The 23458-nt window shown below is 46.9% G+C and overlaps 1 protein-coding gene across 2 annotated transcripts in view; it reads left to right on the forward strand.

Moving 5' to 3' along the window:
* The first annotated feature begins 369 nt into the window (after positions 1-369).
* The window catches only part of KAZN (kazrin, periplakin interacting protein), a 1256655-nt gene continuing 1233566 nt past the window's right edge, over positions 370-23458 (forward strand). The window contains exon 1 of one of the 2 annotated variants that reach the window (XM_074380096.1): positions 370-1326. In XM_074380096.1, the coding sequence (XP_074236197.1) occupies positions 1206-1326 (121 nt within the window). In that variant the 5' untranslated portion in view covers positions 370-1205. The remainder of the gene's footprint in view (positions 1327-23458) is intronic. The other variant, XM_074380098.1, reaches the window with a different exon arrangement.

Raw genomic sequence — 23458 nt, forward strand, 5'->3', positions numbered from 1 at the left:
AATCCTCCAAGAAAGTACCCCAAATGCTGGTCCGAGATGATGCAGTGTCTCTGGAGTTAGCATCTTAATGATTAGCAGGTGGAATAGCAAAATAAAGCCAGCACTCGCAGAAATAGCTGTTGGAATCTTGCAAAAAGTGCTCCCCCTCCCCCTTTTCCAGAGAAGCGGCCCCTTTTGGTTTGGAGCAGGGGACAGGCAGATCCTTCTTCATACACAGCAGGGCTGGGCACCGGAGCACCCTAGGGGATGTGTGGCATTTTCTCCCCTTGTCTTTTTGGGGTCTGGATTTGCTCGCAGGCAGTCGGGTCTCCCGGGTCTGGCCCTTCCTTGGCCGTGGGCAGGAAGAGGTTACAGCAGCCCGGGAGCCTGCTGGGCTGAGTTGGCACTTCCCTCCGCATCCAGAATATCTCCCTGGAACGGCCCCCTTTGCATCACGGCACCGGGGTGGTGGCGCGGGCCGGGGACCGCCGTGGCCGGTCTCAGTCCCTCTCCGCTGCCCCGCGAGGCGTGGGGAGCCGCAAGGCCGAGGCGTCCGGAGCGGAGGATGAGCGGGGGACGCCGGCGGGTCCGGAGCTGCACTGCGCCCGCGCCGCGCGCCTCCCGCGCTCTCCCTTCGACCGCAGCCGGACGCCCGGCGCGTGCAGGACCTGGGGCCGCGGCGCTCGCGCGGGGACGCGGGAGCCCAGAGCTGGCGCTGCGGGCAGCGGGGCGGCGCCCGCAAGGTCAGCACCCCGGGGAGCCTGGGGCAGCCTCGCGCCCTGCCCGCCTCCCTGGACGGAGACGCCGCGGGGCCTGGGCAGCGCTTTGCCGGCAGCTGGTGCTGGAACGCGGCCAGGGCTGAGCCGCTCCCAGCGACCCTGCCCCTTCCAGGTGACCCCAGAAGAGTAAGGGTTAGGGGGCAAGTTCCAGCCACCGTTCCGGGCCAAGAGGCTACGACTCCTGGTTAGGAGGAAACTTAGATTTTTGTTTTTTTTTGCATCGAACTGCCGCTGTGCAAGATTTGCCAAGCCCTGTAATAGGGTTTCATGTTTTACTTGACTGGTGTTTGAGAAAATCTGCAAGGAAAGGGTGGCGAGAAAAAGAAACACTATAAACTTTGGGGGCAGGGACATTTTCTTGAAGTGACAAGTAGCCTCAGATCTGCAGTTCCTGGGCCGGCGACGGCATCCTTTGCTCTGCCACTCCGAGGGTCTGGACGCTGCCACATGACCAACACCAAAGACCCCAAAAGAGCCATGGAGTCCACGCTGGCGACGTCCAGCTCTGCCACAGGCCCCGTCACCTTCTCCCACGTCTTTGGTCAGCAGTGCCAACTTATGCAAGCAGGTAGGAATTGTGTCGCGCATGATGGGCCCAGAGAATGGGAAGTGGAGCGTTATCCCGGGTCCCCCAAACAGAGGTCTGTGTGTGTCTGTCTGTCTACCTCATCTCTTTCTTGATGTAATTTGGGATGTAAGCCTTAACTACCTAGAGACATGTTTGCCTGGCATTTATCACGGTAAAAGATAAAGTTTTTAGGACTTGCTATGAGACAACACACTGCTTTTGCAATGAGTTGGGGGTCTTGTTTATCCTTCCTCATCGATTTTCTCTGTGGCTAGCTGGGGGATGAAGGAGGGTGTGTCAGGATGGATCTGATGATGCCATGGTGTGGCCGTCTTTTGAGGGCAGGTGCCAGTCCTAGCCTGGTTGCCTTTGTCAGCTTTTCTCTCTCTGCTCCTAAGAGTTATGTTTAACCCATGCCCCACCAGCCCCTGCTGGAGTAACTTCCATGCTTCTAAGTGTCTGCTCTGAGCAGCGTCTCTCAGCCTATAATTTGGTTGTGGGGAATTCCTCATCAGTCTCTGCTCATGAATTTGCCTTCCAAATGATTCGTGTTTTATACAGAAGGGAAAGATTGGCATGGGCTGCAGCCTTAACCCATGCTAGCCATCTTGCTAGGATGCACATGTGATCACATTAAAAAAAAAAAAAAGGTGAGGATGGATGGCTTGGTGCAAATGATCACTGTGCTCAAATTCACAAGTGATGCTTGAGACATGTTTATGATTGGGTTGGAGTCACAGAAGAAATAGGATGCCTGTTTCTCTGCCTTTCTGGAGTTCATTCCCACTGGGAAACCAAACACGTGCTCCTCCAATGTTTTCCTGGGTGTTACAGAGTTAATTGTGCATTTTGGCTGTGAATCTCAGGAAGATGGGGAGAAGAGCACTGTATTAGGAGTCTGGGGGCCTGAGTCAGTATTGATGCTTTCATTGGGTAGTTGCATGACCTTGGAAGTTGCAGACCCCACCCCTCTTCCTGGGGTATCTGTCCCCTGCTGCAAAACAAGAGAGCTGGACTCAGGGCTGCTAGGTCCATCCAGGCCTGAGATTCTGTGAGCCCAGAGGAGCACAGCTTGGTGGAGAAGACATGCTTGAGCTGGATTCTACAACTGGACATGTCTGCACAGAGAGGCAGCTCATGGAGTGGGTGAGTGAGGGCTCCAGAGCTGACTGCCTGGGTTGGAGTCCCAGTTTTACTTCTTAAAAACTGTGTGATCACAGGCAAGTTACTTAACCTCTCTGTGCCTCAATTTCCTCATTTGTAAAATAGAAATACTAGGCCCTCCTTCGTAAGGTTATTGCAAAGATTAATTAAGTTAATATGTGAAAAAATCCTTCTATGGGCCCGTCAAGTCATCTCTGCTTGCAGGGAGGGGCATAGCTGCCTTTGGTAGTAGAAGATGGAAGCATTGAACATATACCCTCCACTGCCCACTGTACTCCTAACTTGATTTTGGTTTGTCCAGAAGGTTGACAATCTCCCATTCCATACATCCATGGAATATTTTATCTGGAATGGCTTAGGTAGGGGGCTCTGAAGCTTTCCTGGACTGAGGTTCCCTCGCCTTACCTTTCTACTTCTCTGAGGCTCCTGTGGGAAGGCACGTCGGATTTCTCAAGCGCCTGCGGCTTCATTCACTTTCTTTCAGAAGCACCCAGGCCTAAATCAGGCCATGAAATCCCCTGTCTCTTTTTTTAAAAAAACATCCTTTATGTCAAGAGAGCAATGCAACATGGAATAATAATGACCAGCAGTCTCTAGGGAGAACACTCTCCTTGAAGAAATGCAAAGAGGAATCATTAACCTTAAGTCAAAAGAGCTCACTCAATTAGGATGAGAAAGAGATTGAGACCAACACTGATAGTCTCCAGCCAGCCATTTACAGTCCAGTGAGTATCACAAATGAGATCTAACTGTATGTGAAAATGATTCGCAGGCTCTAGGGCAGGCGTCCCCAAACTTTTTACACAGGGAGCCAGTTCATTGTCCCTCAGACCGTTGGAGGGCCGCCACATACTGTGCTCCTCTCACTGACCACCAATGAAAGAGGTGCCTCTTCCTGAAGTGCGGCGGGGGGCCAGATAAATGGCCTCAGGGGGCCGCATGCAGCCTGTGGGCCGTAGTTTGGGGACGCCTGCTAGGGGTTTACAGCTGGGTTAATCACATACGTTCCCAGGTGAGAGGTAGCTACAGATCGCATGTACTCACTGAGTACCTACTACGTACTGTGCATGGTACCAGGAAGCACAGGATTGGAGGGTAAGTTATGGCTCATACTCCTGGAGATGTTGGTCTCACTGGTGCAAACGTAAAGCATACCGAGGAAAAGAGAATTACGCGCAATGCGACTTTTCAATGATATGATTTTCTGAACAACCCTTCCTATGTTGTTCCTATTTTATGAACAACAAACCTTCCTATGTTGTTCCTATTTTATGAACAACCCTTTTTTACATAAACTAGCTCCTGTAATTTTGATAAGTTTTTGATTTTTTGAGACAGGGTCTTGCTTTGTTGCCCAGGCTACAGTGCAGTGGCATGATCATAGCTCACTGCAGCCTCAACCTCCTAGACTCAAATGGTCCTCCCACCTCAGCTTCCTGCTACCTATGTTGGTCTAGGGCAGGGGTTAACAGAGGTTTTGTTTCTTCTGCAAAGAGCCAGATAAGAAATACTGTTGTCTTTATAGTTCACGTGTTTTCACTTATGACTACTTGACTTTACCATTACAGAACAAAAGCAGCCACAGATAAAATGTACAGGAATGGGCATGGCTGTGTGTCAATAAAACTTTACTTGCAAAAGCAAATGGTGGGCCAGGCTATAGTGGCATGATTTTAGCTCACTGCAGCCTTGACTTCCTAGGCTCAAGTGATCCTCCCACCTCAGTCTCCCAAGTAGCTGGGACTACAGTCATGTACCACCATTCTCAGCTAATTTTTAATTTTTTTTGTAGAGACGAAGTCTCCTTATATAGCCCAGGCTTGTCTTGATCTCCTGGGTTCAAGCGATCCTTCTTCTCAGGCTCCCCAAATGCTGGGATTGCAGGAGTGAGCCACCACACCAGGCTCCTGTAATTTTTTAAAACCTTAACCAATTTCCATAGGCAAAGGAAATACACAGGGATTGCCTACATGCTGACATTTACGCCATTTGGGTAGGAAAGCCTTGGTCTGATGCTTAGGCCTATGCCTTAAACCTCTAAAGTCTATGGTCTCTGGTGAATGAGTGGGGTTAATTTTTTATATTTGTAAGTATCTGTTGTCTTAGGAGAATATGTTGATTTCCAGGAATGGAGCAGTAAGGATGTTTAAAGAGTTGGGGATGGGAGGGGGTTGAGCACTAAAAGACACCTAGAATTTAGTAGGGCAGAAATTGGTTTCTGGGAGGCAGGGTGAAATTGGGCATGTATGAGACCAATAAAAACTTTGACCCAATTAGCAGTAGTGGGAGCATGCAGGTCTGGTGAGGCCATAGAAAGAGCATGTGTTTCTTTCTCATTTAGTCCCAGTTTGGCTGTTGCGGGTTGTGTGAGCTTCAAATCAAAGGCTGGCGAACTACAGCCCTGGGGCCAAATCTGGCCCACCACTTGCTTTTGTAAATAAAGTTTTATTGGCACACAGCCATGCCCATTTATGTACATTTTGTCTGTGACTGCTTTTGTGCTACAGTGGTGGAGTCAAGTAGTCATGAGTGAAGCCAGGTAGACCATAAAGCCAACGATATTTATTATCTGGCTCTTTGCAAAAAAAACAAAAACTTTGCTGACCCCTCCCCTAGACCAGCATAAGAAGCACAGAATGGGGGTAGACAGAATTTATGTGGGACAATGTGAAAGGTCTCAAGCCCGAGAGTGTGGTTCTGAAAGGTGCTTATTTTCTGGTACCTTTGATGCTACACGGTGCTGTGGCTTTTTCCTGTTCTCTTCCATTCCCATACCACCTCATATATGTATGTGGGAGTTGCTTCAGGAAGCTTTTACAATAGATCTGAAAGTCCTAGCAAGAACAGAGTTCTTACCATGTGCCCAAATCTATGGCACCTGCGCTAGATAAGACCATATCTGCCTCATCTTCGTGCCACCCTGCAGGGTGGATGGAGCGTTTCCTAGTTAACAGGTGAGGTTTCCGTGTTGGCATAGTTGGGATTTAAACCTCAGGCAGCCCAACCCCAAAGCCTGTGCTCAGAAAAGGCAATTCGACAGCTTCTGCAAAGGATTTTAAAAAACGTGTCTTGAGTTGCTCAAGGATTTGGTGGAGAGAGCAGCACTCTGGATCTTTGGGTGGCTTTCATGCTGCTGCCCACCCTCCTCCCTCTCCAGGTCCTTCATCCCACTCTTAATAGTTAGTCCTATGAGGAAGTTACTCCTCTTCTCTTTCTAACCCTCTAACCAAATTTCTTTTACTTGCCTTTGTCCCCTGCTAGAGCCCGAAATGGTGGGTAAGAAGTTGGTCTGGCCAGGCAGGCATGACCAGTGGAGGCTGCCATTGTCCATTCTTGCTGCCTGACCCCCTTCAGCCAGGAGCTTAAGACCACACTCCCAGGCTGGGTATTCGCTGACATTGCAGTATTCAGAGTCACACAGGGGTTCGGCTTGTTCAACATCTGAGGATGTTGGGGGGAGCTCCGAGGGGTTAGGCAGTATAGACCCAAGCTGGTATGCTAGTGACCTCTGCAGCTAGACAAGTCCCCTTGTCCATATTATCCTGGGTTCCCAAAATGTTTAACTGGATACCCCCTACCCCACAACCTGGCATTGGCTGCGTCTCTGCAGAGGTCTCTTTTTCCACCCCCTGGCCTGGCAGTCTATTGGTTGGGTGGGCCCCAGCTTGCAGACCACAGCAGGTGGGGACTTGATCTATTGTGCCAAGTTCTGACTTGCTAAGCTGCCCTTGTGGCACGGTAGTTGATTTCCAATCCATTTCACGTGGGCAGAAAGCATTTCTGCAGTTACCTTGCTTGACCAGAACAACTAAAGTCATTGTGTCCAATATGTGCTGCTGATGCTGCAGGAATCGAGGCCCAGCTCAAGGAGGAGGGTGGAAGGGAGATGAGGACAGGAAGGTGACATGACTTCAGCACCGGGACTGCTGCTGCTTGGCACCGTTCCTGGGCTGCAGCTCAGATGCCACCTGCAAGGTTCCTCATTTGCCTGATTAGTTAGGGACTGGTCCCCCACACCACCACCATGCAGAAACTCAGACATGTGCAAGCTCTACCTGGCTGGCTGTCCCTCTCATCGGTCAGACTGGCACCTGGAGCTGTGGTATCGTCAGCTTTTGACTTTATCATCATCACGTTCCTTCTGAAGGCTGCCAGCTGAACCCCTTTCCCTGCCTTTTAAACAATATAAGGATCCTTCTGAATATAAAGCCTACCTACATTGGGAAGCCATTTGCCAGATTTATAACCAAGAGGGCAAGGAGACTAACACTGATGGCACCTGGGATGAGCTGTGCACACTGGGGACCTTTTGCAAAAGTTCAGTGGATGAAGATGAGCAAAGAAGCGAGTGCATACTGCTTCCTGTCTTTCCGTCCATGGGAAGGACAGCCTAGTTTTAAGGTTTCCCTGTAGATCCCTGAGAGGTGGTGTGTAGGACCTGTTTCTTTCCTGGCTGTTTCTCCAGTGGAAACAGTATGTTCTGAGATTCCAGACAAAGATTCACCATGGCGGACTGCTGGCAGTTGGGCACAGCTGTAGACGGCACTTACTGGGTGCTTATTCTGGGATGTTTAAATCCCAAGCGAAGTGCTTTACCTATTGCCTTGTTTCATCCCTGTTGCATCCTCAGAAGGCAAGTGAAATAATCCCCATTTTACAGATGAGGAAACTCGAGGCCCGTAAAGAGAAATGTTTGTCTTAACTAGTTAATGGTTGGGCCAGGATTCAAATTCAAGCCATCTGGATCAGAAGTCTTTATTTATTCCTATTCATTCTTCTAGACCCTCTCCCAGAAATTAATCTCCTGAAATGTTGCTTGAACATCTGTGCCAGAAAATTAATCTTTGTTGAAGGAATGTGGAATCTGTCACCACTGGGGTGACAGTCACTCTTCGTAACATGCCGTGTTGGGTTGTGATTTCTGTTCATCGATGTCTTCTGTGTTCGACTCTAAGCTTTCTGAGGTCAACAACTATTATCTTGTTTTTTTTTCTTTTTTTTTCTTTTTTTGTCTGAGGTGGAATTTTGCTTTTGTTGCCCGGGCTGGAGTACAATGGCACGATCTAGGCTCACTGCAACCTCCACCTCCCAGGTTCAAGCGATTCTTGTACCTCAGCCTCCTGAATAGTTGGGATTACAGGCATGTGCCACCATGCCCAACTAATTTTTGTATTTTTAGTAGAGATGGGGTTTCACCGTGTTGGCCAGGCTGGTGTCAAACTCATGGCCTTAGGTGATCCACCCACTTCGGCCTCCCAAAGTGCTGGGATTACAGTGTGGGCCACCGCGCCCGGCTTAGCTTGGTTGTCTTTAGACCCTCTATGCCTCATATGGTGCTGGCAACGTAGCAGTTTTCATCACTATGATATCTGTTTTAGACCACATCATCAGTCATTTTACAGGGTGGCTGTCATCCTTACGAGTAGCTGTCAGCGTGATGAAATGGTGTTAGTGGAATCTGGCAAAGCAAAACTGTGGTTATGTTCGTTCTGTTTCTCAAGACTAATTCTTCATGATCGTTCTCAAGTGTGCCTCGACCTGGATTCCAGGTCAATGGGGAAAGCAATTTATTCCAGTCGTCCATTGGGCCGATCAGGTTGAGTACGCTGAACTCCGGGTCTTAAAGGGAAAGACACATATGCTAGGCATGATGGACAAAGAGGTGGGGGTCAGCCTCTTGTTCCTCTCCTCCAGCAGCCCCTCCCTGCCCAGTCCCCCACCCTCAGCCCCAAGGTAGAGTATCCCTTACCAGCCCCTGGTGATCTTGGCATTCATGCAGCTGGTGGTGGAAGCACTTACTGTCAATGACGCCCCTCGGACCGCTACTTGGCCTCAAGACGTTCCCGTAACTTGATTACTTTTCGAAGAAAAAGCAACAGGGTGAAAGTGTGGTCCTCATAGCCGTGTCGTGAGCAGCACAGACAGCGGTCCCAGCTCGTGAGCAGCACGGGCCTCCCACATTGCTACTTCAGAAGCAGTCTTATTTCTCCAGAGACCTATTTGTCAGAGGCAGGAGCATGTGATTATTAGTACGGACTTCAGAGCTCCACAGCTTGGGTTCAAATTCCACTTCTGCCGTTCACTAGCTGTGTGACCTTGGGCAATACCTTAACCTCTCTGTGCCACATTTTTCTCATTAGTATAGGGAAAGTAAGAATTTACTACCTCATGTGGTTGTGATGAGTCTGACAATGAGTTCCTGTGTGTGAAATGTTTCTCCCAGTGCCTGACCAGAATGCTATTATACATCAGTGTTTGCTATCACTATTTCTTATTAATGCAATTGCTGTATTTTGTTTAATGAGAGAAAGCTTAGTAACAATAGGAATTAAAATATTTCTTCTGCTGATGTCTTTCTGACCAGTAAAAAAAAAAAAAAAAATTACTGCTCGTTTTCCTTGGTTAATCATTGCTATTAAAACAAACAAACAAACAAAAAAAAAACCTCAACATTTTTTTTTTTTCTTGATTCCCAAGGCCAAGAATCAACAGGTTATAAAAACACCCAACCCCCTCCCCTCCCATCACAAAGGGATGTTTAAAGAGGGGCCTTCATTGGACAAAGTTCGCCTGGGGTTTGTGTCTCTTCCTGGTATAATTAACAGTATCAACCTTCATTCTCAAGCACGTCTTTGTTTGCATGTTAAATCATACGGTCACTCTTAATAAGAGGCAGCTGCGTAAATAAAATTCCAATATTACTTAAACAAAATGTGGATCATCTGATCCCAGAGGAAGCAGTTTAAGGTTAAAAAGACAGTCATGGGAAGAAGCGGATATTGGGTCTGAAACAGGGGGCCAGGCGGGTCAGGTGAGCTGGATGCCACTTCTCAGAGGTTCTATTAGGGTTTCCAGTGTAGCAAGATTGTGTTTTCCAAGAGAAACATGGAGTCCCAATGTTCCCATAAAGCTCTCCCCGCAACCCCTGCCAATTTGTGGATGTGTATTACCAAATGAAAGGTTTAAAATTCTAGAGGTCAAACTCTCCAGCTGTGTCCTGCCCATGGGCCACCAGGTTATAAGCTCTGGTTTAAGCGTTCCATTCTAGTTAGCAGGTTTCTCATGCCAGCTTAAAAGCTGCTTCTGGCATCAGCGACACTCTGGCCATTTGCTCTTGTTTCACCCTCGTGTGTGTTTGAGATGATGGATATTTCTTCCTGTTATCCCGTTTTGATCCTTACACGTTATAGGAATGTGATGAAATATCACATGCACCCTCAAAATATCTACAACTATTATGTATCCATCGAGATACATAAGTAAATAAATTGAGGACAAAGCTCTTAACCAGACAAGCTTTCCCTCTGAGGGTCCTCTGAGTCCCTGACTCTCTGGGTGCCTGTAGCTCCAGTCAAGAGCTCCAGAAGCATCAGGTCTTCAGGAAGGGATGAGAGCTCTAGAGAGGTATGAACCATTCCTCACAAAGAAGTGGTAGACTCAGAAATGTATCAGGAAACATGGAAAGGTCTGTTTGGAGACCGAGGCACAGTCTACCACATCATCCGTGCTTAACATGGAACAGCTGTTCTAAAGGCTGGTTAGAGGGATCCGAAGCAGGACTAGGCCAGAGGAGCAGAGGATGGAGAGGCAGCAGGCAGGACTAGGATGTGCCCTGGGATGCTGGAGGCCAGCATGCGCCTTCCTCAGCACAGAGGAAATAGCCGCCTCCAAGACAGGTGAAAGGAAGTAGTATCTCAGGAAGGGAACCCTTCATGCCTCCTTCCTTCCTTTAATAAGCAACTCTCTGTGGCCTGCTAAGCAGGAAGTATTGCAGGGAGAACTCCAGAGTTGGAGAAGTTGGATTGTGGGGACCAAGCCAGTCACAGCTGAGATGATCATCCACGATAGGGACCAGTCTGCACTGGAGGCCAGGACCAGCTACAGTAAAGCCTCCACTGCTGGCACTCCAGAACGTTGAGTTTTATTTTGGCCACTGTTATTGGATGAGGTCAGCTAGATCCAGATTTCTAAGTTGAGTTGTTGTCTCTCAGCATTTTGTCAATGGTTTTCCTGCTTCTGGCTGCTTCTATTGCTGTTGGTCTTTGATCTCAGGGTCATTTCTCTGTAGGTGATCTCTCTTTTCTGTGGATTTGCTTTTAAAGTCTTTGTTCTGGAAGCTCTGTAGTTTCACTACACCGTGGCTAGGGGTAGATCTAATTTTATTTATTCTGTTTGGAGTTTTTGCTTCTCGGATCTGAGGATTTGCATCTGAGATGCAAATCATGTAACTAATGTTCAGTTACTCATATTCAATTATTCAAGTAACTCATGTTCATTACTTATTTCTTTGAACACTGATTCTCTCCCATTCTTTCTATCCCTCCTTTAGAAATTCCTTAGTGACTTGCATTAGACTTCTTAATTTGAACTCTTGTTCATATTTTCCATATTTGTCTCTCTGTTGTGTTCTGGATAGTGACTTTAAAAACTGCCTTCTGGTTCATGAATTTTCTTTCTAGCTGTGTCTAATCTTCAGCTGAACTCTGGCAATTCATTTTTTGTTGAATATCTTTTGTTAACCTCTAGAAGTTCTCATTGAATAGTTTTCAAATCTTCCAAGTATTATTTTTTAAAGTAATCTTTGTCTCTCTTGCTCTTGAGCATATCTTTAATTTATTTAATCATTTAAAATTAATACTTATCTGATAAAGGAATTTTATAATCCAGTTCTGGCACTCCTGAGTACATTTCTGCTGCTTTTCTGTTGAGTCATGTCTAAGATAGTTTATTACCTCATGCACTTAGCAAAATTGGATTTTGAGCTTATTCTCGGAATTCTATCTGTGAGCTATTATTACCATAGGTAATGTTAATTTCTGGGCTGGAGATTTCCATACACTCCCAGGTATTATAAATCTGAACCCCAACTCATATGAGGGTAAGCTTGGAGTAATGAGTTATCAAGGGAGATCACTCTCAACCCCTCTCAATCCAGGACTCAGACGGAGACAGACAAGCTTTCTTACCTCCCTGTGCCTGTGTTCAGGACCCACATCCAAGTCTCTTCCCTGATGGCGAGCCCTGTAAGGGAGCTGGCATGTGAATATGTATGCGGAAAGTGTTGTAGTTCTCATTCCTCTATCCCAGCATAACCTAAAACCTTGCTGTCTACCTGATGTGACTGATAAAACTCTAACATTCCTTTTACAAGATCAGCAATTGCCTCTGAACAGCCAAAGTCTTAGAGTGTGCGATCACTCTGGTTTTCGGTTTTGCCATTTTTTTGTTGTTTGTTTTGTGGATGTATTAGTTTCTTGTAGCCTTTATAACAAATTACCACAATGTCGGTGACTTAAAACAACAGAAACATATTATCTCGTGGTTCTGGAGGCCAGAAATTCAAAATCAGTACCTCTGGACTGAAATCAAGGTCTCAGAGGCCTGAGTTCCTTCTGGGGGCTCCAGTCTCTCTCCATGGTTACCCAGCTCCTCCTTCTCATCTGTGTATGTGATGTCCCTCTGACTCTCTCTTATAAGGACACTTGTGATGGCAATTAGAGCCCACTTGGATAATCCAGGATAATCTCCCCATTACTAGGCCCTTAGCTCCAATCACATCACTTGGAAAAGGAGCCCCTTTCCCCAAATAACATAACATTTACAAGCTCCAGGGATTAGGCTGTGAATGTCTTTTGCAGGGGGCATTTTCAGCCCACTACCGCAGATTTCTATTACACTGAAAGTTCAGTTTTATATTTCTGAGGACGCCTATTGTATTTCCAAATGTTTTATAGCCTTTCCCCCCAGTCTACCATACTAACTCCCTGAAAAAGACATACAGCAAACAGTCTCCAGGCTGGAGAGAGACAGGCACAATCCTGTGGGGGTGGGCTTCTTTTTCAGAGAGCCAGGAGTTGGAGATATTGAGGCATAGGTGGCTCCAGGTGTGAGGAAATGATGCTTCTAAAGCTCTGTGGTGCAGAAAGGCTGTGCTAGGGCTGAGAAGATGCTGCTGCCTGGGCTGGACTGGTCCAGGTTTCCAGGCTGCCTCTTCCTGTTCTTCTGGCCTAAATTTGTCTCTCGGCTCCCATATGTGTGTGATCAACCTTGGTTTCTGTTCTCCGTTGACCTTGAGTGTCTTCCATTCTGACAGCCAGTAACTGACCTTGAGTTTGTTTCTTGGTATCCCTTTACCTCAGACACTGGACAAGACATTCACCTGGGAAGATCCCAGACACTCACTCTGTGCCAGCTGGGCATGGCCAAAACCAGAGCAGGGCCAGGACCGGAAGTGACCGTGATTACACAGCATGCTACGCTGTAGACGTGGGCATTCCTACCACTGGAGAGAGACGAATGCACTCCTGAAAATTCTATTCTGCGGCACGTGTTCATTTCTAGGAAGAGTCAGGCAAACCGACCAGGAGACTATGTCCTGCTTGTTGGGATTTTTTGGGAAGTAAGACTTCCAGGTTGTGCAAAGGCCATTGCAAAGTGAAACACCCAGAGTCTCCAGGCAATGCGTGGAGTGGTTATGGTGGGCTTCTTGCTCCATTAGCTCAGAGAAAAGAAATGTCCACACAGGTGATTTTTGTCCCTACCTCTTTGGATGTGGTATCTCTGTCTTTAGTTAATGTTAATGGCTAAAACCATAATGAGAAGTGTTTTTGCAGCTGGAGTTCCCCAAGAAGGTGTCTCTACCGTGCAGTAGAATCTTCCAGCACCACAGGGCACCCCCATCCAGGACTAGAGTCCCACTGAAGGCTGGAACCACATTTTGTGCCTCTCATGCCAGTGGTTCCTGCCACTCTCAGGTCCAAGCCCTCTTAGCTAGGAGGAAATTCTAAAGGTAACCCAGTCCCTGGAGCTACTGACATTACCTCCTGGTCCAATAGCCCTTCTACAAACAAACCAAATGTATGCTCTCTGTCCTCAGTCTCAAAATGTTTTCTGGGAAATATAAGGCTGAATTAGTCTGGCGACCTTCAGGCTGGCTTCCCACGAAAGCTCAGTCTCCCAATGAGGCATTTTTGGATGGGTTTGGGAGTGACTGCTCCCACTGTAAGTTTTTTGGCTTGAATGATACTTCTCGGGCTCCTGTTGGTGAGGTTGTAAGAGCGTGCAGTTCATAGAGAAAAATAAAATGTGCTTCTGCTAAACAAGAACTGATTCTCTGAGAATTGTTGGGGTCTGAAGGCAGCGATTCTGGTGCACAAAGTTATAATATCATTAGCAGTGGTAGCAGGAGACGGAATAGATGACAAGGTAGAGAGAACATTTGCTGTCAGCCAGCCTGCAGAAACTGAATAATTTAAAGTGCCAGCCACATTCTGGCAGTCCATTTTTCTACTTGAAACAGAATTCCTGGACTTCGGTTCACAGTGAAGACACGGTTTATTTTTAGTGACATCAGAGAGCCTGTAGCTGGGTTTCTTTAGAAAGCTGGACTGCCCATGAGAAACGGGCAGCATCAACGCATCGTCTTGTGGTTTAGAAAGACTCCCTTGCCTGCTGTAACATGAAGGACCAGCCGCTTTCCTTCGAGGGTAAAGAGAGAGGTCATGAGAAAGCTAGGGGGTTTCAAAGCAGTCCACGCTTTCTTGCACAAAGCTGTTGCTATAGGCTGAAGCTTGGCTCTTCGGCCTTGATGGCTCTCTGGCCAAGAAAGCTCCAGCTGAAACAGCTCATTCCCCTGTGTGCTAAGAGTTCATTAAAAATCCAGTTTGTCAGGTGGTACCCCCCTGGTTGTCCCCAATTTAAACAAAAGTTCCTTTGTGGACACTGGCACTTAGGAATGGAACCTCGGAGCCATGTCGAGACCAGATGGCACCCAGCGGAGACTTTATAGCTTTTCTTAGGAAGGCATTGATCACTGATAAATGAACTCAGCATTGCAGAAGAACCTTTTGCCATTATCTTGTCTCTTGGTAAACTAAAGAACTGTGGGGCCTGTGCTGCCCTTTCAAGGGTCAACTCCAGTGGCAGAACGGGCCCGAGCTAGGGTGCCAAGCTGCAAAAGTTGTTGCGTGTGTGCAGAAATCCACGGTTACGGGCCCCGCGCTCACCCCAACTAGCATCATGGCAGAGCTGTTAAGGACTTCCGTGAGTGGAGGAGAACAGAAAATAAACACGTATTTTATGAGACCAAAGAGAGGAAGTGCGAGGCTGCTCCTTGGGCTGGTGTTTGTTTTTGCAAAGCAGGTAGAGGTTGCGGTTTGCCTCTTCTCTGCTCTTGTTGGCACCTGCAGGCAGAGGAAGCTCACCAATTGAGGGAAAGCTGGTAGGTGCTTTCTCATCCTTACAAGAGGAAAAGATGGATATTGGCAGGGGGCATCTAGGTGTAAACATTTCTTATGGAAGTACAAGGTTATTGATCATCCTAGTGTCCAGTCTTGAATGGTGAGATTGGTGGACATATCGTTTAATTTCACTGGTTCTGTTTTCACTGGTTCTTTTTTTTTTTTTTTTTTGAGACAGAGTATCACTCTGTTACCAGGCGCCAGGCTGGAGTGCAGTGGTGCAATCTTGGCTCACTGCAACCTCCATCTCCCAGGTTCAAGCAACTCTCCTGCCTCAGCCTCCCAAGTAGCTGGAACTACACTACAGGCATGCGCCACCACGCCCAGCTAATTTTTTGTATTTTTTAGTAGAGACGGGGTTTCACCATGTTGGCTTGGATGGTCTCGATCTCCTGACCTTGTGATCCACCCACCTTGGCTTCCCAAAGTGCTGGGATTACAGGCTTGAGCCACCGCGCCCGGCCTCACTGGTTCTTAAATACCAGCAATACCAACAAAGTATGTGTCTACAAGCTCAGAGTTCAGGTAACATCGGGGTTCCTTTCAAATAGAAGATAACATAGTGTGGGTCTTTCTTTTTCCTGGGATGCCTGACAATAAAGAAAAATTCTGTGAACCTGGGAAAGGCCGTTTTTCCGGGGACGAGAGGATGAGGAGGGAGGTATGGATTTCTCTCTCTTTCTTAGATAGTGAGGAAGAGAGCTCCCGTCTAGCATTGAAAGGTGGGGAGGTTGTGAATAAGGGGGAGTCTACCTGGATCTGTTCTATCTCAGTTGGGATTTCCCCCCACAAAATGGTCTTCTTGTACCCTGCTTTGCTGCCCACCTGTTCTTATGCCCACTTTTTCTTTAGAGAATTGCAAACCAATACTGAATATTGATTTGGGCTTATTTATTAATAAGCTTGGGCTTATTTAGGATAAAATGTCTTTCTTGGCTGCTTCTTATGATGAAGGCTGGGTTTAAAAATGTAGTGAGACTAATTAAGCATTTATGAGAACAGAGTCCTCCTCCTGCCAGCCTTATGGAAAGATTTGGTCTCAGTTGAACCCTGAGAATGAGGTGGGGTAATTTGCAGGGCTGGCAGTGTAACAGGGAGACCGGAGGCAGCTCCAGCACCTCTTCTAGGCTGGCTTCATGGAATCTGCTTCAAATGTTGAGGCTCACGGAGCCCTCGTTTAAACCCAGATGATGGTGGTCAACCTCAGCCCTGAGTGGAGCAGCCTGATCAGGAAGAGCACAGTTGCCGCCTCCAATAGTAGACATTTGGACTGGATACTTTAAATGGGGTCTGATATGGTTTGAATCTGTGTCCCCATCCAAATCTCATGTTGAATGGTAATCCCCAGTGTTGGAGGTGGGGCCTGGTGGGAGGTGATTTGATCATGAAGGCAAGATCTTATGGTTTAACACCATCCTCCTTGACGCTGTCGTGGCTATGTGAGTTCTTGTGAGATCTGATTGTTTAAAAGTATGTGACACAGGCGGGGTCCGGTGGCTCACGCCTGTAATGCCAGCACTTTGGAAGGCCAAGGCAGGCGGATCACAAGGTCAGGAGATCGAGACCATCCTGGCCAACATGATGAAACCCAGTCTCTACTAAAAATGCAAAAAATTAGCTGGGTGTGGTGGCATGTGCCTGTAATCCCAGCAACTTGGGAGGCGGAGGCAGGAGAATCATTTGAACCAGGGAGTCAGAGGTTGCGGTGAGCTCAGATTGTCACTGCACTCTATCTTGGCACAGAGCGAGGCTCTGCCTAATAAAGAAAAAGTATGTGACACCTTGCTCCTGCTTTGCCATATAAAATGCCTGTTTCCTTGTTTATCTTCTACTACAATTACAAGTTTCCTGAGGCTTCCCCAGAAGCAGAGCAGATACCAGCATTATGCTTCCTGTACAGCCTAGAGAACTGTGAGCCAATTAAACTCCTTTTCTTTATAAATTACCCAGTCTCAGGTATTTCTTTATAGCAACGTAAAAACAGACTAATATAAGGTCTAACTCCCACCTCATTTCCAGGTGCTTTTCCATAATAAGAAGAGATATGTATGTGTGTTAGGCTATTCGTGCACCACTGTAAAGAAATACCTAAGACTGGGTAATTTATAAAGCAAGGGGGTTTTATTGGCTCACGGTTCTGCAGGCTGTACAGGAAGCCTGGCAGCTTCTGTTTCTGGGACGCCCCAGAAAGCTTCCAATCATGATGGAAGGCAGAGGGGAAGGAGGCGCATCACATGGGGGAAACAGGAACAAGAGAGGGATGGAGGAAATGCCACACGCTTTTGTTTCGTTTTGTTTTTGAGATGGAGTTTCACTCTTGTCACCCAGGCTGGAGTGCAATGGTGCCATATCAGCTCACTGCAACCTCTGCCTTCTGGTTTCAAGTAATTCTCCTGTCTCAGGCTCCCAAGTAGCTGGAATTACAGGTGCCAACCACCACGCCTGACTAATTTTAGTATTTTTGGTGGAGACAGGGTTTCACCATGTTGGCTGCTCTCAAACTCTTGACCTCAGGTGATTCACCCTCCTCAGCCTCCCAAAGTGCTGGGATTACAGGCTGGTGCCACATGCTTACAAACAAGCAGATCTTAAGGAACCCACTCACTATTGGGATCCTGAAGTCAGCACCAAGCCATGAGGGATCCATCCCCATGACCCAGACACCCGCCACGAGGCCCCATCTTCAGCATTGGGGATCACAATTCAGCATGAGATTTGGGTGGGGACAAATATCCAAATGACCTCAGGAGAAACTATTATAATCCATCATGGTTGAGTCAGAAGAAATGAGATTCTCCTGCTTTCTGATGCCGAAGGAGGAAGACATCACTTCCTTTGAGATCTATATAAATTGTCCCACTTTGAAAATTTCATTTCAAAGCATACGTCACCTGGTAGGCCATGCAGAAGCATTTTGAGTTTGTTATATAACATAATTTAATGCACTATATCCCTAGGTCCCGAATTCAAACATGTGATAAGACATGAGGCAGCTTGGCAGAAAGGGAAGATGTATTAATGAGGACAGTTATCTGCTGGGAGTTGGGGTTGAGTTTGGGCCCCCAGAAGCCCCTTCTATGTCGTTCTAAGAAGTTAAGGATGTAGGTTTGGTGTCAGTGTTGAGTTCTGGCTCTTCTTAGCTACGTATTGTGTTACTTTGGACAAGTTTCTTTTTCCCCATTGCTATTGTTTTCAGTCTCTCTGAACCACGGGCTTTTGATGTGAAATGCAGATGGCCAGTCTATAAGGTAGGAACTCTGAGGATTATCTTAAAATGCATGGAAAATGCTAGAGGACCGTGTACCTGGAGTAACACAAAGACCAGTGTTCACGATCAAAGGCAGCTTCCCAGCCAAGCACTGGGCTTCCCTGAGCACCCCCTTTGCCCAGTACAGGTCAAATCTTACTCTTGGTAGGCACCGCAGAGTATCAGTTCAGGTCAGAAGAGAGCCCCACTCTTTCCTCCTCTGCCTGAAGAGCCTGTGGCAGTTCTTTACTGAAATGGCTTTATCTAGCCTCTGCTGAGTTGCTGATTTGTCCAATCTGCTTGTCAGCACGCACTTCAGATAAAAGGCCACATGAAACTGCGTGCTGCGTGATGGGCTCAACAAGCGCCATTGAAGATACTCCAGTCTACTCATCCCCCAGGACCAGGGCTGGGCTCCTTTTCCTTCAGGAAGGAAGAGGCTGAGACCAGGGGAAGAGCGCATGCTGACACCCATTTGAAAAGTAGATCAGATGATAAAATTAATGAAGTGTTGACTGCGTTTCTATTTCTGTAAAAATGAAATCCTACCTAATGCAAATTCTTTTTTAAAGTTCTTTGAGACGGGGTCTTGCTCTGTCGCCCAGGCTGGAGTGCAGTGGCACGATCGTGGCTCACGGCAGCCTTTGCCTCACAGGGTTAAGCAATTCTCTCACCTCAGCCTCCCGAGTAGCTGGGATTACGGGGTCACACCACCATACCTGGATACTTTTTGCATTTTTAGTAGAGACAGGGTTTCACTATGTTGGCCAGGCTGGTCTCGAATTCCCGACCTCAAGGGATCCCCTTGTCTTGGCCTCCCGAAGTGCTGGGATAACAGGTGGGAGCCACTGCGCCTGGCCCTAATGCAAATTCTGTCATTACATCCAAGATTTACCTGGTGGCTGTGCAGCATAGAGAAACCGAAGAAAAACTTGGGTGGGGCCCAGGAGCTGCATCCGGCACGGCCCCGGGAAGACTGGCTTAGATGAGGTTGGAACTCTCCTTTATCATCTTGCTGGATCATGGGGCTGGGGTTTGGGACACCGGAACTCTCCTGATGTTAGTGTTGAACAGCAAGAGGCACTTACTAAGCACTTACCAGTTTCCCCCAAGACAAGATGTTCTGGGACATGCAGGAGAGGCAGAAGCACAGCCCTTGCCAGCTCAGATAGACAAACATCAGGAGCAAGTAGAGGATTTCAGCAAGTTAGAGAAATAAAAGGAATTGTTTTGGTACAAACTAGTGGAATGTCCTGCATGGCCTCTGTCTGGTCAAGCAGAGGAGACAGGTGGGAGGTGGTGGGGCTTGCACTGGATCTTTCCAGATACTTTGTGCTGTGATTTGGTATTTTGGGGTAGGAATCTCAGGCTTCCAGGCCTGCGGTGGAGCTAGAGATGGTCAGCGGCTGCTCCCCAGAGCTGCCTCTGCCAATACAAAAGGGCTTGGCTGGATGGGGGGAGAGTTTTGGGCGCGGTAAGGTCAGGAATTGATTGTGCAGCTGTATTCTTCACCAGGGCTCCTTCTTCTCCAGCAAGACAATTCTTACAGATTTGCAAATCTGGTTTTCTTCTGGCCTCAGGGGATATAAAGCCATGTTCTTGCAGGCTCTCCTCTTAGCTAGGATTTCTTCAACTTTTCCAATGCATTTACGCCAAACAGGAAACCCTGGAGGGGATGAGCCTTTTTGAAGTGGGTCTCTAACTTCAGTGTTTCACAATCACTTGGAAGGTTGTTTAAAACACAGGCTCTTGGCTCCGCTCCAGAAATTCTGATTACTGGGTCTCACTGCAGGCCTGTTTATTCAACAAGGACCCCTAGAGCTCCTGCTTCCGGCGGTGTGAGAATCATTAAACTGGTGCAGCATCTCTCCAACTGGGATCCTCGAGCCATCACCACCTGGGAACTGGTTAGAAATGCAGATGCTCAGGCCTTACCCAAGACCTGCTCCATCAGAGACTCTGGGGGTGAGGCACGGTCGTTCGAGTTTCGGCACATTCTGGCCTGGCGAAGGCTTGAGAACAAATGTGCTCGGGTTTGCAGCAATTAAAGATGCACTGAGGGAATTTGGGGTTTTTGGAATGGAGAACCAAGTCCCAGTAGGAATAATCAGGGAACTAAGTCTGATTCGGTACCAGTCTGGGCTGGCGCCTGGATTTGCTAAAAATGACAAGAAAGCTACTCATGCTTAGAAATCTCACTATCGCTCCCCTGTCTCTTGGGCACGTCACTCTGCACTAGGGATGCTTCGTGAGCCTAGCAGTTCATTTAACCCTGTGAGCATCAGTTTCCTCAACGGAAACATGGGGGTAATATGATTGTCGACCTCACAGTGTTAAAACTTGTATGAATCGCACAGAACAGTACCTGGCTCAGACGCGGGCTGATAGAAGTACTGGTATTTGCTAAAGCTCCTACAGCAGGCAGCATCCTGGTGGGTGGGGTCTGTGACTGTAATGGGATGTCACCCCCTCAATTACATTATGTTATACGGCCCCTACATTGGGGCGATGTCCTTCCTGTGAGCACAGGGTATTCTATGACTCCTTAGCTGACTATGGAGGGATTTTCCTGTTGACCTTGAAAAAGCAAGAAGCTACACTGGCAAGGGCCTGAGGGAAACCCCAGGAGCCCAGAGTGAACTTGAACGGCAGGTGACTGCAGTGGGAATCTCAGAGACAGCTGGAAGAAGGTAAGTCCTGCCCACAGTCTGAATGGCCTTGGAAGCGGATTCTTCCTTAGAACCTCCAGATGAGAATGCATCCCAGCTGACACTTCTATTGTAGCCTGAGACCCTGAGCAGGGGACCCAATTATGCTGTGCCTGGATCTATGACCTCGGAATGGAGATAGTAGATGGCATTGCCTTTGAGCTGCTAAGTGGCGATGTGTTACACAGTAGTAGAAAACGTACACAAATCACATGTGTGTGTGTAAATATATACAGATGCCTATGTGTACGTGCAGGTGTGTGTATGTGCCAAAGTGTATACACATGCACACAGACACAAACACAGGCACACATGTGTACGATCTGTCTTTCACCAGCAGGGCAGCAGGGAGGGTTTTCTTATGGTAAAACCAAGAAAATCACTCATAAAATTGTTTTAATTTCTTTTGAAAGAAGAAAAAGATGCACTTTGAAGCTGACAAAAATGCTTTAGTCCATAACATTAATATATTTGTCTTCACACTAACATAGTCATAAAATGTAATTTATAATCTATTTTATGGGAGGACACACAATCGCAAAAGTGCTTTGGGGCCTAGGAAACTCCTAGTGTGGCCCCAGTGGATGGTGGAAGGGAGTCCTGTCCTCTCCATGTCAATTTCCTCCTCCTTCTCTGTCCACCCCCAGCCCTGGGGCTGTGTGCACCAAGGTTTCTTCTCCCCCCACCCCGGCCCCCTGTTGCCCTCTGTTTCCACCCTTGGTTGGAACGTCTCCTATCTGGTGACCGTTCCAGATGAAGGAGGAAGGATGAGAGAGGACCCAGGTCATGAGGCCAAAGACCTTGCTATTCACTTTCTAGCACAAGAGGGAGAGAGAGAGAGAGAGAGAGAGAGGCTCGAGCCTGGAGTCAGCTCCACCTTCTATGTTCACACTATGTACTCCAGCCTGGGTGACAGAGAAAGACTTGTGTCACACACACACACACACACAAGCCTTATCTACTCTACCTGTGCTCTATAAATGGAACAACAAAGCCTAGATGACAGCTCATGTTTACAGCGAGGTTTACTGAATATTTTAAGCCCACTGTTGAGAACTACTGCTCAGATAAGAGTCCTTTCAAAGTATTACTGCTCATAGATAATGCACCTGGAAACCCAGTAACTCTGATGAAGACATACAAGGAGATTAATATTGTTTTCATGCCTGCTAACACAACATTAATTCTGTAGTTCATGGAACAGGGAGTAATTTAGACTTTCAAGTTTTGCTATTTAAGACGTACATTCTGTAAATCTGTAGCTCTCACAGATAGTGATTCCTCTGGTGGATCTGGGCAAAGTCCATTGAAACCTTCTAGAAGGGATTCACTATTCTAGATGCTATTATGAACATTCATGATTTATAGGAAAATGTCGATATATCAGCATTAACAGAAGTTTGAAAGAAGTTGATTCAAACCTTTGCGGATAACTTTGAGGGTTCAAGATTTAAGGGGAGGAAGTAACTGCAGTTGTGGTGAAAACAGTAAAAGAACTAGGATTAAAATGGGAGCCTGAATATGTAACTGAATTATTGCAGTTTCATAATAGAACTTAAATGGAGGAGAAGTTTCTTCTTACAGTTGAGCAAAGAAAGTGGTTTATTGAGATGAAATCTATTCCTGATGAAGATACTGTGAACATTGTTGAAATGACAACAAAAGATTTGTACTATGACATAAACTTAGTTGATAAAGCAGTGGCAGGATTTGAGAGGAGTGACTTCAATTTTGAAATAAGTTCTACTGTGTATAAAATGCTGTCAAACAGCATTGCATGCTATAGAGAAATCTTTCCTGAAAGGAAGAGTCCATTGACGTGGCAGACTTTACTGTTGTCTTGTTTTAAGAAGTGGCCACAGCTGCTCTAACCTTCAGCAACCACCACCCTGATCAGTCTGCAGCCATCAACTTCGAAGCAAGACTACTCCACCAACAAAAAGAATATGACTTGCTGAAGGCTCAGAAGAGTATTAGTATTTTTATCTTTTTTTTTTTTTTTTTTTTTTTTTTGAGACAAGTGTTTGTCTGTGGCCCAGGCTGGAGCACAGTGTCATGATCATAGCTCACTGTAGCCTTGATCTCTAAGGCTCAAGAATTGCTCCCACCTCAGTCTTCCGAGTAACTAGGACTGTAGGTGTATGTCTAATTTTTTCATGTTTTGAAGAGACAAGCCTTTGCCATGTTGCCCAGGCTGGTCTTCAACTCATGGGCTCAAGTGGTCCTCCCACCTCAGCGTCTCAAAGTGCTGGGATTACAGACATGAGTCACTGCACTTGACCTAATAATAAAATATTTTTAAATTAAGGTATGTACTTTTTAGAAAAGACAGAATGCTATTTCACACTTAATTGACAATAGTATAGTATAGTATAAAACATAACTTACATACACCAAAAATTTCATGTGACTTGCTTTATTGTGATATTTCCTTTACTGTGGTGGTCTGGATTTGAACCTGCAATCTCTGAGGTATGCATGAATATCAGAGCATCAGTTGTCCATGAATACAAATACAATTTTTATTCATGAGTTACACCTTAATAAAGCTGGAGAGGACAATACCATTCTCCACTAAAAGGAACACAAAACGGAGACTCTCGTCACTGCTGTGACTTTCTCCCACCCTTTCTCCTCCTCTCCTGTCGGAGCTGCTTCCATCCTTGACCACTTTCAATTTGTTCTCCACTCAGCCAACCAAAAAATGAAAACCTATCCAGGGGCTTCCATCACTTCTAGAATGTTCTCTGCCCCCTCCCCCATGCATGCATATC

This window comes from Saimiri boliviensis, chromosome 11 (assembly GCF_048565385.1).
Source record: "Saimiri boliviensis isolate mSaiBol1 chromosome 11, mSaiBol1.pri, whole genome shotgun sequence".
In the NCBI taxonomy this organism is placed as follows: Eukaryota; Metazoa; Chordata; class Mammalia; order Primates; family Cebidae; genus Saimiri; species Saimiri boliviensis.